The sequence below is a fragment of the Meleagris gallopavo genome, chromosome 25, assembly GCF_905368555.1.
Source record: "Meleagris gallopavo chromosome 25, MGAL_WU_HG_1.1, whole genome shotgun sequence".
In the NCBI taxonomy this organism is placed as follows: Eukaryota; Metazoa; Chordata; class Aves; order Galliformes; family Phasianidae; genus Meleagris; species Meleagris gallopavo.
This window is the reverse complement of record NC_139428.1, coordinates 2035098-2053224: the sequence shown is the minus strand read 5'-3', so window position 1 is coordinate 2053224 and position 18127 is coordinate 2035098. Positions and strand designations below refer to the sequence as shown.

The following is an 18127-nucleotide window of genomic DNA, read 5'->3' as shown; positions in this document are numbered from 1 at the left end:
TTCGGGGGTGGTTGAGTCTCTTCCGCTGTGGTGATGGGGGCAAAATCAGGACGGCCTCGCAGCCGGAAGCCCCCAGCCTCAACTGGAGCTGCAGAACCCGCAGCGCTCTCCGAAGGCGGCTCCCACATCCCTGCAAGCCCCTCTCGCCGTCCCCTCTCGCGCCCACCTCGCCGTCCCCAAACCTCCCCCGACCCCCAGGGTCCCTCCTCCTGGCTTCGGGGGTCCCGAGCGCTGCCACCGGCCACAAACTGCGGGAGGACAAACACTGCACGGGGATAAGGGGTCACCCACCGCACCGGTGCTCTATGGGCTGGGGAGGGGGCTCGGAAACCGGGACAGCCGCCCACCGCCACGCCACGAGGACACCCCCACGGCGCGGGGACGCGGGGACAGCGGTGGCCCCGCGCGGCGCAGCAGCCGCTAGATGGTAGCGTAAGTCCAAGGCACCGCTGCTGACACAGCACTGTCTGCGGGAGGGACAACGCGTCCGGGTGACCCGGGTGGCCCTGGGGAGCCGCCTCCCTCCCCCACTCCGCAGCCACGAGGGGCCACGCGCGACGCTGAGACACGAGCGGTGTGGGCGCTGCTCTCCTTCCCGACGACCCCCAGCACGGCCCACATCCGCGGCTCCGGAGCCCACTCCAACCCCCGCCCCCTCCCCTCACCCCCCCCGCCCAGCATCCTCCCTCCTCCCAGCCCAACCCCAACCGCAGACCCCCGGGTGACCCACTCGGATGGACACGGGAGTGCTGCCCCCCCCCCCCCCCCCCCGCGGATCCGGGCAGAGCCCACCCGTGGGGACCCCCCTCCTTCCCCCCCTCCACTCCCAGCCCAGTGAGGGCTCCATGCCAGACTGATATCTATATATATTTTATGATAACTATAGAGATGCACTTCAAATCTGACAAAGGACTTTGACAGTTTTAAGCATCTCTTTGATTAATACATGACCTTTTAATGCTTCGGATTAAATTAATAAATCTTTTACATTCCAACCCATCCTTGCTTGCAACGTTTTCCATGCGACCTTCTGTGCAAAGCTGCCGACCTGACCCCCCGTCCCAACGCACGTGCAGGGCAGCTGCAGCAGCACATGGGGCAGGTACAGCAACAAATATAGGGGCAGATACAGCAATATACATGGGGCAGGTACAGCAATATATATGGGGCAGGTACAGCAATACATATAGGGGCAGGTGCAGCGATAGACGGCCTTGCAATGTTCACACGGCGCAAAACCCGGCGAGGTGAGGACGGAGGGATCCTCCTCGTGTCGGAATCATCCCTAAAAATAGCAAGAAAATTCAAAGCTGACATTCAGGGCGAGGGGATGAGGAAGCCTGCAAAGTTGCTCACTCAGCCACCAGCGATTGCAGCGATCCTGTCTGCGTGTGCAGATTCCTCTGCTGACCGGGCTGGAGCGCAGGGCTGCTCCTCTCCGCGTGGTTTCCAGGAGGTGGGAACGATGCATGCGGGTCCCTGTCCTCTCTCTGTCCCTCATCCCTGTGACTCCCATCCCGTTGGGGTGCAGGGATGGAGCTGATGGATTTGGGGGTGTGAGAATTCCATGCTGGAGGGTTTGACCCCAGCAGTTGACCCCCTTCCCCTGTCCAGATTTGGGGTCACTGCACGGCACACCCTGACCCTGAAGGCAGAGGGCTGCTGTGCCGTTGGGTGCTGTGTCTCTCCCTGCACCCATGTGTTATTCCGGCAGTGACTCACGTGTTATTAGCAGCCAGGCAATATTCCCAATTCCCTGGAGTTAACCCTTTGCTTGTCACTCACACAAACAGTGTCACAACAAACAGCAGCAGCGTTATCTGCTTTAATGAGATTGGATCTACCAGGCTCTGGGAACGTCAGTGCTGGAGGGGAAGCAATGGGGGGTTTTTTTGGGGATGGAAATCAGGGGGGTGGGGGCTGGGGGACAGCCCACTGCTCTGCCACTGCCATCCTGGGGGCTTTGGGCAATGCTCAGCCCACCAGTGCCAAGGATGAGGGGATCCTCGTGCATGGAGGATTAGGAGAAATTTTTTCCCAGAGTGGTGGTGTGTTGGTACGGCAGAGCTGGTACAGCTGCCCGGGGAGTGTGGGGGGCCACTGCCCCGGGGGTGTTCCAGAACCGTGGATGTGGCACTTAGGACAGTGGGCAGTACTGGTGGGGACGGGTTTGGGTTGGACCTGGTGGTCTTGGAGGTCTTTTCCAACCTCAACGATTCTGTGGTTCCAGGAGTTACAAAACAGCGGGGAAGTTTCCTGCACCGCCAGACCCTTGGGACGGCATCTAAGTTAAAATAACAATAACGATAATGATGATGATGATGATTAGGAGATTTAAAAATTAGGGAGAAAAAAAAAAAAAAAAAAGGAAAAGGGTGCACGCATGGGGCAGATGTGCGCTCCGCGTTGTGCGGGTGCAACCCAGGAGAGGGCAGCAATGCCCCATACATCCCGCTGGGGAGGGGGGGGAGGGGGGGAATCCCGGGGGTGCAAAGCACCCGAAGGGGGGGATCACCCACCCACCCACCACCCCACCGCTTAGAACCCCCCTCCCAAAATCGAGCGCAAAAACCGCGCACCCATTTGCGCCCTTCCCCGCCTCCTCTGCGCGCTTCGCAGCAACGGGGAGGAGAAAAGCGAGGCGGGGGGAGGAAAGGAAGGAGGGAAGGAGCTGAAGGGGGGGGAGAGGAAGGACTACAAGGCCCGGCATGCCCCGGCGGTGCTGCGCGGCTCCCCGGGGTGCCGGATGCTGGCCGTGCCGCTGACAGCGGAGCGGAGCGCGGTCCCCGCCGCGCACGGAGAGGGCAGGGCGCGCCGAGCCGCCGGCTGCGCTCCCCCCGCTCCCAGCCCCCACAAAGCCGGGAGCGGCAGAAGGCAAGAGCGAGGGAGGAGGAGGAGGAGGTGGAGGAGGAGGAGGAGGAGGAGGAGGAAGGGGGGAGGCAGCGGCAAGCAGGGCTCTGCTGCGCTGTGTCTTTCTTTGCTTTCCGCAGGCGGCTGAGCGGCGGAGGCGCAGAGGGGAGGTCGGTTCCCCTCCGCCTCGCGCTCCGCTGCCTTTTGTGTGTGTGCGAGGCGAAGGGGGGGGGCGGGGGGGGTTTGGGGGGAGAGAGGAGAAAAGGAGGAGAAAAAAAAAAAAGCGGAAAAAAAAAAAAAAAGCGAAAAAGCCGAGCGGCAGCGGGGAGAGAAAAGCCAGGAAAAATCACATAGAGAGGGGTGGAGGGGGGGGGAGAGGAGAGGGAAGGAGGAAAGCAGAGAGGAGAGAGCAGGCAGGGGACGGAGGAGGGGGCGGGCTGGCAGGAGAGGAGTTGCCTTGGGGAGAATGTGAGCAGGAGGCGCTGGAAATGCTCTCGTTGAAGGTGGCGAGCGGTGCCGAGAGCTCCGGGAGTCCCGCGGGCGGTCAGGACGCAGCCCCGGCGGACGGCGCGGGGCTCGGGGCGCTGCAGCCGACGGGTGAGTGCCCCTTTGTGCGGGGCTGGGGCGGGGGTCGGGGCGGGAGGGGGCGGGAGGGAGGGGGTGTGGGTGTGTGCGTGTGTCTGTGTGTGCGGGGGGGGGGACACCCCGCTTTGGGTCGAGGGGAGGGGGGTTGGAGGGGGGCACCCCGTCTCCCCCCCAAGCGTCGTCCCCTCCGTCGAAGTTGCGCGGCGAGTTGGTGCCACAGCGCGGAGTTTAATGGCACTTGGGGAGGGGAGGGGGGGCCCCGCGAGCCCCCCGCCGTGCGCCGTGCCATTGCCATGAGTTCAGCCTTACCCCCCCCTCCGCCGCCTCCCCCCCCGGGCTGCGAGCGCTGAGTGACAGCTGTCAGAGCCGGCTCCGTCCGCTAGAAGGCGGAACGGAACATGTCAACAAAATTTGGGGTTATCCTCGCAGCTCGGGGGGGCGTGCGGAGCTCCCCCCCCTCCCGACCGCCCCGAGCCCCGCGGCTGAACCGCCCCCGGTTGCAGCAGCACGGGAAGCTGCGGGATGGCACCGGGGCGGGGGGGAGGGCGACGACGACGGGGACGAGGGGAGGGGGTCCCCGTCCCCGCTGCCAACTCGCGTGGTGCGCGATGCCTTCGCTTTGCACTCGTGCCGCCCCAAAATGTTGTCGGGCATCGGATGCTCGGAGCCTCCCCGCCGCCTTCGAGCTCTGAGCCCCTCGGCGCGTTGCGTTGGGGACGGCAGGACCTCGGGGGGACCCGGCGTTGCGGCCGCCCCACGGGGTCACCGCGCTGCCGACCCCCCCAAAGCCCCCCCGCGAGGGAGGTGGGGGGGGCAGGTGGAGGCACCCCCGGGTCCCCGCTTGTTTACTCGCCGTGGGAGGAACTGGCCCCGGCCGCGACCAGGTGGCCTTGTGCATAAAGCCACTTGGCCGGTTGCTGTGAGAACAGCAACCAAAAGCCACAGGCTGAGCTCATTGTGTGCTGGTGCGAGCCCCGGCGCGCTGTGGAGTCACTCCAGATTTATCCTGGCGTGACAGAGAGCAGAAGCGAGCCCCGAGGGCGCGGGCATGCATCCTGCCCAGCTGGGGGGGGGGGTTACGGGGTGCGCGGCCGAAGCGGGGCCCCGCGGCCCTTCGTCCCCCCCCCTTACCCCCCCACCCCCCAGGTGTCCCCTTACACTGCCGCTCTCAGGAATTTGCAGGGGAGGGTGGTGCTGGTGGTGCTGGTGGTGGTGGTGGGGAGGGGAGGAAGGGGAGGTTGGGGGGGGGGGGCTGGAGAAGGGATGGCGCGACGCCAAATTCCGCTCTGCCATGTCTCTGTAACCTGAATAGGGCCAACTCCATCCCCGGTGTGAGTCCCCCCGTGGCTCCGCCGCCGCGCTCCGATGCAGTTGGGTTGGAGGTGGCATGCCGTCACCCCCCGGGCTCTGCCCGCTGTCACCACCCCCTCCTCCCCTTTCCCCCGGGTCTTCGTCCCAAAGCCGTGCCGGGGGGAGAGGCTGTGGGCTGGCACGGCGTTGGGGACGGGGGAGCCAAGGACGTGCTGGGAGCGGGCGGCCGGAGGAGGAGAAGAGATGGAAGCCCGTGGAAGGTTATAGGGAGCCTGGGGGGGCTGTGCTGCCCTGCCCTCCTTAGAGCAGGCTGCAGGGACCCGGGGCGGGCTATTTCTGCTGAGATCCCGAGGAAAGCTCTGGGAGAATTGTGGGCTTCTATAAATAGTGTGTGTCAGCCGAGTGGAAACAGGGCCTTGAAATGCTCCTGCTATTCTCCCGAGTGCTTGGAACCAGCTCTTGGTAAACAGGGCAGCGCTGGGGAGGGCTGTTTCCTACTTCCGGGCTCGCAACGGGAGCGTTTTGGGGGGAGCAGGAGGAACCGGGGGGGTTTTGGCACGGCAATGGAGCTTAGCTCCCCGTGGGGCCGGCCGGCTGCTGCAGGGCCATGGTGAGGCTGTCTGGATGCGAGGCGGCCCCTGGTTGCATTGAGACCCCCCCGTCCCCTCCCCAGCATCGGGGCTGCGGTGTGTTGCACAGTGCTGGGGGCTGCAGGTGCTGTCGGGGTGGACTCGGCTCTTTGGGGGATGCTCTGCAGAACACCCCTGAAAGGTCAGGGTGGCTCTGCGGGCTCTGTCCCTTGGGGTGCAGCCCCCGTGTGAGAACAGGGTGCTGTGCATCGTGGTGCGCTCTGCGTTTGGCCTTTCCTTGTCGAGGTTGGTGTTAGTGCTGCTGCACCTGGGGTCAGGGGGATGCTGCCCTGCACCATGCCTTCTGTGTCATGTGGGATGCAGGGCAGGCATTGCACCCCTGTTGTACTCCTCTACTGGGGACCCCATCCCTCGGGGGCCTTTGCATGCAGAATGAACCTGGGGACATTAGCTCAGCTGCAGGGCTGCATCCCAAATGTTCCCCCATAGCAGTTGAAGCCCTTATGTGCATGGCAACTTACTTGTGTGCAGGGCTCTGCTCCTGCTGCTCATCCCGAGGCATTGCACGAGGACCCCGCTGTGCTCGTGCATCACACCTGGTGCACAGCCACGCACGCCAGCGTTGCCCCCACTCTGCAAAAGGTTCACCCTTTGAAAAATACCATAGCAGGGAAACAACCAGGATGCTGTTGGGTGCCAGCAGTGAGTTTCTGATGCTATGCACAGCGGTGCTGGGGGGCAGCTCAGCATCACAGAGCAGTGCAGCTGGACCTCACCGCCTGGTTTTGGGGCTGCATGGCCAGGGCGAGGGCTGGAGGTGCCGATGAGCAAAGCAAGCAGCGCCGCGTGGGTGGGAAGGGGCGAGCTGAGCTGAGTCCGTTTTGCTCTCTGCTTTGCTTCTTTTTTTTTTTTCTTTTTTTTTTTTTCCCTTTTTTATTTTTTTTTATTTCCCTCTCTGTGGGTTGAGCGTTGGGGCGACAGACAGGGAAAGTCTGAGCAATGGTCTCTGCGCTGGTGCTGTCTTCAATCACCGCGTCCCAGAATCCCTCGCTCTGGGCCTTCTAGGCACAAGGGCTTACAGCGAAAATCGGCAGCTGCAGCTGCGAGTGAAAGCACAAGAGCCCGGCTGGGTCTTTGGCATCGGCAGGAGAGCAAAAAGCTGGGGGAGGCGGGGAAGGAGCGGGGGGAGAGCAATGTGCCCTGTGGTTTTTTTCCAGCTCTGCCACCGAGGGGTTGTGTTTCAGAGCGACGGTTCCCGGGCACGGGAGGGGGGTGCGCGGCGATGCCTCCGGGGAGCTCATTAAATCTGCTGCCCCCCCCTGCATTGTGCCTCACCGGCCGAGGATGTGGCAGGGAGAGACGTGCCGGGCGGAACAGCACTGTGAACCCGCTGCCCGGTGGGGACAGTTACTGGCCCAGGCAGGAACGCTGCCCTGGGGGCTCACCTGTTGGAGCACGTAGGGCGGGTGTGTGCCAGCAGGGCCGTGACAAAGGCAGCCGTGTGCCGAGGATTCCCTTTGCAGTGGGGTGAAGCCTACGGGGACACCGGAGTGACTTGAGGGCTTGAGGGGAGCCATGTGGCAGCAGTAGGGGTTGGCGTATGGGGCTGGAGTGTGGATCACAGGGAGCGAGGTGTATGACAGCGGGAACACAGCGCTGTGGTGGAGAGCACGGGGACCCCCGCTCCCACCTGAAGCCACCCCGCGCAGGCGTGAGGGCTGCGGCAGCCTCGCGAGGCAGGAAGCCGAAATGTGGTATTGATCCTCGCAGAGGGAGAGCTGAGTGGTTCTGGCATCCGCCAGCCCCAACCTCTGCCCTTCCCGCGGCTCAACGAGCTCCAGGCCGGCAGCAGCATCCCTTCCCTGCGCCGCCACCCCCGGGGCCCCGAGCCCTGCGCACGCTCCTCGCCTCCTGCTGACTTCAGCGCATCGGCTTGGGCTCGGCGCCTGTAAATTCCTCGCAAAACCTGGGCCTAAAATATCTGGAGGAGGAGGACGGAGCGCCTTGGGCGAGGGAGATGAGATCTTCAGCTGCGGGAGAGAGGGAGGCAGCTCCGGGCTCCTCCAGCTGCCGGCCCCCGGGAATTCGCCGGGAATAAATCTCACCCGGCCAACTCGGTGGTTGGAGTTGGGATGAGGAGCCGGGGGCACCCGGGGCGGTGGCATGGGAGTGAGCTGAGGAAGGACAATAATGAAATAATAAATGTCGAGAGGGAGGTGCCAGGCGGGAGCCGTGTGAGAACCAGTTTGCGAGGTCCAGATTGGCAGCAGATCCTGAACCAGGAGGAGCCGAGCATCCATACGGCCCCTGCCGAGATCAGACGAGACGACAGCGGCTTGGTTTGGGGGAAGAAATTGGAGGCGGGGGAAGCTTTTTTGCTGAAATGAAATTTGAACCCCGAAGTGGGAGGGAAGTGGAGGTGGGGGGCACGGCTCTCTCCACATGGTTATTACTGCTGTTTTCCACCCAGCTGAAAGGAGAATGTAGCTTAATATGGACCCGCGGGGAGAAGAAGTGATTGGGAGCAGGGATTTGTCAGGAGGGAGCTGGGAAGCAGAGAGCAGAGTGTAGAGGTGAGAGCGGCCGGCGGTGTGCCCCGAGGTGATGGCTGCTGCCTGGCCATGGGTGTGGGGCTGACACAGGATACCATTGTTGGCAGGGTCCAGCTGTGGCCTCCCCCAGAGCTGTTGTCCTCAGCGCAAAGCTTGGGGAGTTGGTGGGGAGGGAAGGGGGTACTTGTGGGGTAGTTGTCGTGGTGGTGTCAGGGCCTGGTCAGTGCCTGGTTGGGGTGTTTGGGGCCTGTTTGGGGCCTGGTTGAGGCCTTCAAGGCCTGGTTGAGGTTGGTCAAAGCCTAGTCAAGGCCTGTCAGGGCCTGGTTGTGGCATTTGGGGCCTGGTTGGGGCCTTCAGGGCCTGGTTGAGGTGTGGTCACGGTCTGGTCAAGGCCTGGTTAGAACCTGGTTGAGGCCTAGTTGAGATGTGCTCAAGGCTTGGTCGAGGCCTGGTTAAGGCCTAGTTGAGGTCTAGTTGAGGCCTGCTCGAGGCCTGGTCAAGGCCTAGTTGAGGCCTAGTTGAGGTGTGGTCAAGGCCTGGTTGAGGCCTAGTTGAGGTGTGGTCAAGGCCTGGTTGAGGCCTAGTTGAGGCCTAGTTGAGGCATGCTCAAGGCCTGGTCAAGGCCTGGCCAGGGCAGTGGGTGAGTGCTGGGGGTAATAGCAAGTGAACCTGGATGAGGAAAGGGATGAGTGAAAGGGATGGCAGCAGGGTGAGTTGACTTCTTTGTGTAGCCCCTCTTTCCCCTTAGTTTCCCCAGCACGCTGCTATCCCCATGTTGCCTCAGCCAGCCCTGCCATTGCTGCCCTTATTGCACTGCACTCGTTGCGCACAGCTGCTGGCTGCTGGCATCAGCCCCTGTGTTGCTGCAGCTGCTGGCTGTACCCCAGGCCATGGTGGTGCTTGGGGATGCCTCAGGGTGCTGCAAGCACTGGGACTGGAAGATGAGGAGGAGGAGGAAAATGAGGAGGTGTGTGGTGGGGTCTGTGGCCATGATGGGGCAGTCCTTGGGGTTGTCTGAGTTCTTACTAGCCACCTGGTGAGGAGCAACCCAGGCCATGTGGTTCCCCTGGGCCCAGCTGGGAAGGAGAAAACACCCCTCAGCCCTGCAGCTCTGGCATTTGCTCCCCATCCCCCATGTTCCCACCTCAACTCCTCTCTGATGCTTAAAACGCAGAGATGCCCTAAAGGCAGCAGAAGCACCTTAGCAAGTGCACACTAAATATTTGAACACGCATGGGTGGGTTTGGGTTTGCTGCTGCTCTTGCCCTTCCCTGGCTGTGACCCTGTTGCTGAGTGGTGTGTGCTCCTCTAGAGCCTATAGATTTGGGGTACCCAAATGTCTCCTGTTTCAAGGCAGGATGTGATATTTGCTTGGCAGTTCTTGCTCTGAATTATTACATCTGCTCCAACAGAACCAGCATGGTAGTGCTGTGCCATCATGATTGCCATTGCATCCACTGTGAGCCATGCTGATGCCACCCACCTCCCCAGTATCACAGCCAGACCCCCGTCCTTCATCCCCACACCCTCCTCTTCCTCCCTGCAGCAGCAAAGCACCCTGCAGCCGGGCCCAGAGCCCATCGGGAAGGGGGAAAGCTGTGCTCCCCTCCCCTCCCCGGCATTCCTCGGGAGTGAAACACAAGAGCTGGCAGGGCACTCGCGCTTTCTCTGGCCTCCGCTCCTCCAATTCCTGAACAAAGCCTCCTGCCTCTCCCGGGAGCTTGAAACAGGAGAGGTGGTTGCTGCTGGACAGGAAAGGCGAGCTGTCCCCTTCTGTGCTGTGTCAGGAGGCAGGAGGTGGGATGTGGGTGGGTGGTGGTGGGCACGATCCTCACAGTCCCTGTGCCACCCTGCAGCATCACCCCAATGCTCCACCAAGCAGCAAAACCCCACTGTTTCAGAGGCCTCCTCCAAAACGCACCACTGTGGGTGATGGTTGGCGGTCTGGCCCGAAGGATTGGCCAAAGTGTTTCCCATTCCCTCCATCCCACTGCAGGATGCACATCATATTGCTATGGAAACTGTGTCCTGGAGGGGTCCAGTTCAGACCTAGAAGGAACCATTTAGCCCCACGGAAGACCGATTTATCCCCACTCCGGTCCCAGCTTGGTTCAGGCTCCCAGTTACTGTGCTGATAATATGGGTTGGAGCATCCATGCCAGCTTCACTCCCATGAGCCAGGATGATGGCTCCTGCAGTTGGGTCCCCATCACCTTCCCAAAAATCTGACCCCTTCCTGCAGAACAAAGCTCTCCCTCCCCACCGCCCCCGGTGAAACAGGCCCCTGTCGGAGCGCAGTCCCCGACAGCGAAGGTTATTTTAATGGATGCATTACTTTAAACGAACCCTCCACCATCTGTTCCACCCCCTAATTACGCATGCAAAAAAAGCCCATCTCACAGCCAGCGCAGGAGAAAGTAAAGATATAAGTGATTTAAATGCATGTATCCCCAGCTCCGCTAGCAGCTGGGATGGGCTGCGCTCCCCTCCTTCCTCCTGGCTGCCAGGCAAATGGTGCAAGTTGCAGGGAAGGAGGCAGAGGGATGGGTCTCCTGGGTTTGGTGGCGGTCGCTGCAGATGAGGAGGAGGAGGAGGAAGGGGAGGAGGATGGCGGCTCTGATGCTGGCAGAGGCAGGGGTGGGAGTTTGGCAGCAGACTCCCCCCACCAACCCCTACAGGTTGTCTGAACTCCTGTGGTGGTGGAGGCCGAGCCTTCAAAGCTTGGGGACACATGGCTGTCACGGAGCATGGTGGGGAACTGGCGGGACACTGCAGCCTGGTTGTGTTCAGTGTGAGTGCAGGGTCCTGCAGCGTATGGTTGGGCAGTGCATAGACCCCATGTGTGATGTTGAGGTCCTTGTCCCATGAGAGCCTCAGCTGGGACACAAGGTTGACAGTGGGATAGCTCCAGTGTGACAGTGGGGCCAAATCCCAGCTCCGTGCCATATGATGGGGCTCATCCTCACAGCCCCTGGGTTCTGCCTGTGCACGGAGGGGATGCTGAGGAGCATCAGGGATGCAGCAGGGTGGCTGGGGTGTGCTCAGCACCTCCATGGTGTGTTTTCCCACCATAGCTGCATTGCATGAGCTGTCCCAACATCCGTGGCCCTGGATTGCCCCCAGGCGATGCTCAGATCCTGCATTCCGTTCCTCAGAGCTGCAGGGGAGCAGAGGGTCAGTGAATAGGGGTGATCAAGAAGCCTCCTCCACCAAGGCAGAACCACAAATATTTGAAAAAAAAACAACAACATTTCGGTCAGCCTCCTGGTGATGGGGTCCAGGCAGTGTGTCAGAGGTGACAGCACATAAGGGCCACGTGCAGACCCCATGGCTATGCCGAGTGTGACTCAGTTTCCCTCATTCCCAATACAAACCCTCTCTGGTGATGGGTGGCCGGTGTGGCTTTGGGTGGCCCTGAGGGGCGTCCTTGGGGACAGGGACACAGCCACAGAGCAGTGCCACCACATCCTGGGTGCCGTCTCCCCTCTCCCTCCATCTCCCTCGCTCTGTGTCTGACTGCAGCAGATGCGCCAGCTCTGCAGGAAGAGGGAATTAAGTTGGGCTGGAGGAATTTTAAAGATTGCTGCAGGCCTGAGGGTCTTAGATACCCCTGTGGAGATGGGCAGTCATGCAGAATTAATCCTATCGGCAGCCTGGCTCGCCTTCAGCCGGTGCAGATCTCCAGGAGAGCGCGAGGGAGCGCGGGGGGCGATGCTGGGGGCAGCTGGGCGAGCACCGGCGCCTCTCGGCGTCGATGGGAAATTAATAATGAAAAATTAAAGCCCGAACTCAGCCTTCCCGCAGCCCAGAGGTGGGACTGGAAGGGGGGAGGAGGAGGCAGGCGAAATCTGCTAGGCTTACTGAAAACCTGGTTGCCGTAGCAGACAGAGCTCAATGGCACGAGCAGGAGGCTGGGGTCACGTCCTGCTCTGGGGGGGCTGCGTGGGGCTACACAGGGCTGGCTGGGCACGGGGTGGGGGCACCCCTTGGCTGGACCCAGAGCTGCGTGCAGTGGGTTCACCCAACAGCTCGGGGTGCTGCAGTACTAATGTGGGGGATGTGGGGACGCGCTGGATGTCCCCACGTGCCGCAGCAGCCACGTGCTGTGCACGAAGGTGGCATCTGGTCACCCTGTGGCTCTGCCAGCCCCACAGGCACTGTCATCCCCATTGTCCCTGCTGGTCACCGGGGCCGCAGTGCCACCAGGCCGCCATGCTCGATGGCTCCGTGACGCCAGGCAGGGTGGCAGCTGCTGCTGAGCCCTCTGCTCCTGTGTTTTATAAATAATGCACCGCAGAGGCGTGTTGGCAGCGCTGCACACACGCCTGCAGCCGAGCAGCCCGCAGCGCCGGGCATTTTGGGTGCTGTCACCACGGCTGGGTGACACCAGGCCACTGCACCCAGCAGAGAGAAGGTGACCCCCAACGTCCCCTCACCCCCTCGCCCCCCCCCCCAGCCCCACGTAGCACGGTGGGGTGGTGGCTGTGATGGGGTCCGTGGTGACCCCACGTGCCATCCCTGCGCCTCGTGGCGGTGGCGCCGATGGCGGCGCGCAGCTTGCATGGTTGCCATGGTGATGTGCTGGCGCTAACGAAGCCGAGTAAACATTAACGAGGGAGCCCCGTGCAGGTCGGGGCTGGGGGCTGCGGGAGCAGGGTGGGGGCTCGGTGCCATCCCAGTGCTGTGTCCCTTGGTCCCTGAGCTGCCTTCCCCCTGCGCTGCATGGTGCTGTGCTTTAAGGTCCCCAGGGGTGGGACGTCTGTGTTCTGTTCCAGTCTGGGGACACCCGCTGGATGGACCAGACCCCAGGATCCCATACAAGGGACGGACATCACCGTGCTATCGTCAGTGTCTCTGCAGCACAGCACCCATGGGTGCGGGGTGACACTTTGGCAGCCGCGTGTCCCCAGGAGCCGCCCGGTGCTGGCAGTGAGCTCAGGGCGTTCCTCGGCAGCTGCCACCGCTGCAGTTGTCACTGTGACTCAACTCCCGCCTCCCTCCCTTTCTCCTCGACCACGGGGAACCCACACTGCAGCTCAAATAGGGGACAGCCCCCACGTCGTGGCCCCGTGATGCCGCAGCCGAGGGCCCTGTGCCGGTGCTGCAGCTCATTAGAAGGAGGTGCAGGTGCCCCGGGTACCTTGGTCCTCCCAGAGGGCTCTTAATGAGCGGCCGCTAACGAGCGCCTGTGCTCCCCGCTCTCCTCCTCAGCCGTGGGAAGAGGCTGATTGGTGAGCAGGCACTGGGGAGCTGTGCGCAGGCTCTTTTTGGGGCTCTGTGGGGCTGAACGACCCAACCCGCTGCTCCTTCCCTATGCACATCAGCACTGTGCGTGAGGGCCCCCTGGTCCCCATCCCCTCTGCTGGGTTTGAGCACGGTTCTGTCGGTCTTTTACCCTGGCAGGTGTTGCACCCCTTCCAAGTGCCACCCTCCTGCCTAGGGATGGGGCTGCTGCCATCTCCCAAGTGTGCCAGTGTGGCAGTTCCACATCTCTCCTTGCTCAACGGGGCTGTTGCATTGTGAGAACTAGTACCTGTGCCTCAGTTTCCCTCCCCAGACCCTGGGGGCAGGCGCTGGGGCTGGATGCGGACGTGGGGAGATCAGGAGCCCTGTTTTTACGTATTGCGTGAACCTCCATGAGCCTGCCTGCTTGTGGAGGCCTGGAGGGTCGGGGAGCTGTGCCTCTCCTGCTGACACCCCAAAAATTCCCCACCGGTGTTGGCATTGGTGCAGTGATGGGGGCAGATCAGCGAGTGCCGCAGGGGGCTGCATGGCTGGGGGGGGCCCTGAGGCTGTAAGAGAGCATCTCTTCCCCCCACTCCTCCCCCCCCCAGCTGCTCTAATCTCCTGCCAAACCTGCTCTTCCTGCAGGGCCGTTAGTGGGGCTGCGGGTCCCAGCTGCTTTGGGGGCTGTGGGGAGTTCAGCCCATCCCATCCAGGCCCATCGCCCCACTGGGGCTGGGTCCCCCACCTCCCCGCCGAAGGGAGCCCTAATCCTGCATGACACGGCACCCGGCCCCGCAGTGGCTAATTGCAGCATCCCCAGCTGAGGATTATGGTTTAAAGCGGGGAAGGAGCAGCGGGAGCAGATGAGCTCCTGAGCAACAAAGCTCCCGTTTTCCTGCAAGCCACTTTTATTAGGGGCGTAATTAAAAGCCGACAGGAGGGAAAAATTATGGGGAGGGCCAGGGCAATGGAAGAGGCCACCCAATCCCCCTATACCCCGGGGGCTGCCTGCCCATAGGATCCTGAAGTGCTCTGGAGAGGTGGGATTGCAGTGCCCGGTGCTGCCCCACTCACATCCCAGAGGCCAGGCCAGGACCGGGCGCCCGTCCCGCTCCCACCGCAGCGTTCCTCCCCGCCTCACCGTGCTGGCAGGGCAGGAGGCAGCGAGGTGCCGGGCTGGTGGAGGAAACCCAAACTCAACTCCCTATGAAAGGGGCTTTGTGTGCCCAGGAAGGAGCAGCCCTCCTCCTCCTCCTCTTCCTCCTTCTCCTCCTCTCCACGTTGCAGGAGCGTGGGTGAACCTTCGGCACTGCTGAGTTGGGATTTCGGAGGGGGTGGTGGGAGCTGCCCCTGCGCTGCCCGCTGCTGGCACCCCCACCCCATGGGCAGGGGACACCCTGGGTGCTGCAGGGAAACTGAGGCACCGAGCAGCCAAGCTGTCCTGCGGCCTCCTACTCTGCTCAGCTTCCCAAAAGGGCTTTTATCCATTGCTAGTAAGTGTGGCAACAAGAGGGGGAAAATGCAGTGCGTGACTCAGCCCCCAGGGCTGTGCGGCCGTGCCAAGCCATCATGGCACCCGTGTCCCAGCTGGTGCCGTCCCAGTGGGGTCCCTGTGGCTGGGGCTGGCTGCTCTGATGCTATCAAAGATGAGAGACACAGGGACATTGTCCCACATCCTCGCCCTGCCACCAGCCTTGCCCTCACCCGTGCACCACCACCTGCCTCAGTTTCCCTTCCCATTTACGCATGCTGCAGGTCCAGCCCAGCAGACCCACGTTGCCAACCCCAGCGGTGCCCAGGGAGGGGACACAGCACAGCGCTGGGTGCTTTATGTGCCCCACAGGAACTCCCACACACCTGTAGTTCCCAGCAGGGCAGTGGGGTCCCCCAGTGAGTGCCTGGCCCTGGCTCCCGCGCCCTGGCTCCGGCAGGGGGCTTGTTCTCTGCCTGGACAGGAAGACGAATGAATTCCATTATGGGATCGCGATTTTATTCCACGTGTCAGGGAGCCTGAGATTAACTTGCTCACCAGGCTGTGACAAACCCAGACATCCGCGTGCACGCGCTCGGGCGCTGGGGCTCTGCATGCTCGCGGGCACAGAGCTGTCTGAGACCCCACCACACCTCCTGCAAACCCACAGGGCAGCAGGGCTGTGCCCATCCTCCCTCCCTCTTGGCACCTGGGGTGAGTCTGTTTGTCCTAGAGATCCTTTGGCCACCCAGGGATCCAGGTCTGGAGCCAGGTGGGGAGCACAGCATCCTACCTGCACACGTCTCTATGCCAGGATGCCTGTGTGCCTCCAGAAATCAGGTGGGGAGCAGGCGGGAGAGAGGAAAGGGGAGCTCAAGTGGTTTGTGGGGCAGAGTGAGGCCTCTTGCCAGAGCTGGGGATGTGCCAACCTCATTTCAATCCAGTCAGCCCTGGGAGAGCAGGCTGGGGCCATGTGCATGGGGCTGTGCCGTGCCATGCGGCACCACGCCACGCACCACTGCGCTGTGCCATAGTGCCTTGTGCTGTGCCATGCACCGCGCCATGCTGTGCCATGCCATGCAGAACCATGCCGTGCAATCCCGTGCCGTGCCACCCCGCGCCGTGCCACCCCGTGCCATTCCGCACCGTGCCACGCTTTGCCGTGTGGTGCCATGCAGCGCCGTGCCATGCTGTGCCACGAGGTGCGGTGCCGTGCCGTGCTGCTCCATGGCACTCCGTGCCGTGCCGTGCCGTGCCGCGGGGCCGGCTGCTCTCCCCTCACTGCCCCCCCTGCGCGGGCGCAGGCAGCTGGCTCTGTTTGCTGGAGGCTCTGCACATTCCAGTTCTTGGGTCACTCGCCTTCGAAACCTCTCCGGGGACGGAGGCAGTTGGGAGCTGTAACAAACAACCGAAGGGCTCCGATGACGCCCGCGCCCAGCACTGAGTGCCAGCATCGAGGGGATCCAGGGGGGGCAGCCCCCCTCTCCTCTCACCCAACAGAACAGAGCAGACTGGGGAGGTCCTGCCACAGTCCTGCGGGGCTGGGGCTCGTGGTCAGGGAAGGGGCAGCTCCTTGCAGGACGTGGTGACTTCTGGGGGAGCAGCGCGGTGCGCGGTAGCGCTGTCACACTTCCCAGCACGCGGGGCACCGGAGCCCAGCCTGCGTTTGTGCAGGGAGGGGTGATGGAGCCCAGCAGGCCCAACAACAGCGGGGCCACCGAAGGTTGGGGCTGGTTAATGTGTCTTGGAATGTGTGCCGGAGCCGTCCCGGGGAGATCAAGGGTCCGTGCGGGGCTGCGGGAGCGCGCGGCTCTCGGGGGCTGCGGGACCGCGCGTCGGGAAGGCTGGGCGGCGCGGGAAGGTCAGGCTTGGCCAGATGCAGCCACTCCACCCTCCTCCAGTGCTTTGCACATTAATGCAAATGCACTGGCCTGAGTGGTTCATTAGCAGCATGTGGAATGGAATAATGCATCCGCATCCCATTAGCCTAATGAAAAAAAGGGAGCCGGCACCTGGAACAAAGCTGCCGACTCTTGGCGAGTGCTCTGGCTCGGCCATGCTGGGCCGTGGGGCCCCCCCTTTCTTCCCCTTCCCTTCCTTCCCTTCCCTTTCCCTCCGCCGCCCCGGCCGCTGCCTCCGAGCATCCTCCCACCCGAGGGGTACGGGGTGTCCCCACGACGGTGCTCGCAGCCCCCAGCTGGAGACCCCCGGGGGGCACCGCCAGTACTGGGGGGGGTTGGCGGTCCCCAGTGCCGCAGCGGCGCTGCCCGGGTGTCGGTGCCGGGCGGAGCGATGTCCCCGCGTCTCTGGGGCTGGGAGCGCGGAGCCTGAAGGATTAGAGGAAACATTGCCAAACAAACCAGGCTGTGCCGGAACCAATTAGCCTCCAGCAGGCAGAGTTTCAGATGCTGTTATTTCTGCCTCTTCTCTTTCTCTGCCTCCTTCTGTCTCCCTCTCTCCCCCTTTTCCCCCTCCCCGGCCCTCCCCAGCCCCTCCTGCCCGCCCCCAACATCTCTGCCGTCTCCATTCCTCTCCGTGTCGGAGCTTGTTTTGGGCACTGGCTTTGGAGTGAGTCATGCCGCGCGTAGGGGATTTTAAAAGCTTTCTGCTGTCGCTGGGAGCCGGTTTGGGCTGCTCTGACACTGGGGGTGGAGCACGGCGCGGTGCAGACAGCCCTCGTCTGGGGAGCCCAAAAATCCCCCCGAAACGCCGGGGTCCCGCGGCCCCACGTCGGGGCCAACGTCGGCCACCCCAGCCAGCGGCTGAGTCACAGCCGAAAACTTTCGGAACCGTTGGAGCTTCCTCTGCGAGGCCCCTGGGCGAGGAAGTGGGCTGCCGGGGCGTCGAAGCTGCGGGGCTGGGCGCGCAGGCGCGGAAAGTGGGAGCCGGGGCTGAAAGCGTGGGAGATTTCGGAGATTTTGGAGATTTCCGAGGTTTCGGAGATTTGGGGAGATATTGGAGATAGGTCGGAGATGGTGGAGATTTCCACCCTCCGCCAGCCCCGGGGTGGGGACCCCACGGCGTGACCCTCCCGCCGGTCTGCAGCTGGCTCCCTTCCTCCTCCTCCTCCTCCTCCTCCTCTTCGCCTTGAGCTGTGCTGCTGAGGGACTGCAGCTCCCGTGGATCAGGAGGAGATTTAGGTCAAGCGCTCGACTGAGTCGAAACAGCCATCTGTGTGCGGAGGAAGCGGCCACCCAGAGCCCCGGAGCGGCTGCCCCACCGGCGTCCCGTGCCCTCCCGGCCGGCACGCAGAGCCACCTTTGTCTGCGGCGAGCAAATAAACGGGGGAAAAAATAGTCGCCCCCTCCCCCCCCCCGCACACACCCTTCCTTCGCCCTCTGCTTCCATCGTCCTCCACCTCTGCCCGTTGGCATCGCTGGCAAGCGAAGGGGAAACCTGCCAGGGCGCGGGGCCGAGGTCGCGGTGACCCGCTGCGGGACGCGGTGCGGGTGCGAGGCCGGAGCCGATCCCAGTGCCGTGTGCGGGTGGGAGCGGCGGTGCTGGCGGCGCGCCCGGCTCTGGGGCTCGTGGGTTCCTGCAGG

At 63.0% G+C, this 18127-nt stretch overlaps 1 protein-coding gene and 2 long non-coding RNA genes across 6 annotated transcripts in view; 1 reads left to right on the top strand and 2 right to left on the bottom strand.

The window, feature by feature from the left end:
- Positions 1-802: 802 nt before the first annotated feature.
- LOC146542797 (uncharacterized) lies at positions 803-3448 on the bottom strand. The gene is made up of 3 exons (XR_014879575.1): positions 3307-3448; positions 1357-2284; positions 803-1285 (listed from the first exon to the last, which is right to left on the bottom strand). It is a non-coding gene; the product is annotated as an uncharacterized LOC146542797 (long non-coding RNA).
- The window catches only part of AHDC1 (AT-hook DNA binding motif containing 1), a 45559-nt gene continuing 30105 nt past the window's right edge, over positions 2674-18127 (top strand). The window contains exons 1-2 of one of the 4 annotated variants that reach the window (XM_085208509.1): positions 2674-2874; positions 3354-3447. Coding sequence is in view for 1 of the 4 variants with exons in the window: in XM_085208508.1 (XP_085064634.1) it covers positions 3339-3447 (109 nt within the window). In the remaining 3 variants the exon portion in view is untranslated. Of the gene's footprint in view, positions 2875-2906; positions 3021-3314; positions 3448-18127 lie in introns of those variants that run through there. The other 3 variants (XM_085208514.1, XM_085208508.1, XM_085208511.1) reach the window with 3 other exon arrangements.
- LOC146542796 (uncharacterized) lies at positions 15083-17078 on the bottom strand. Its single transcript, XR_014879578.1, has 2 exons — positions 16079-17078; positions 15083-15980 (listed from the first exon to the last, which is right to left on the bottom strand). It is a non-coding gene; the product is annotated as an uncharacterized LOC146542796 (long non-coding RNA).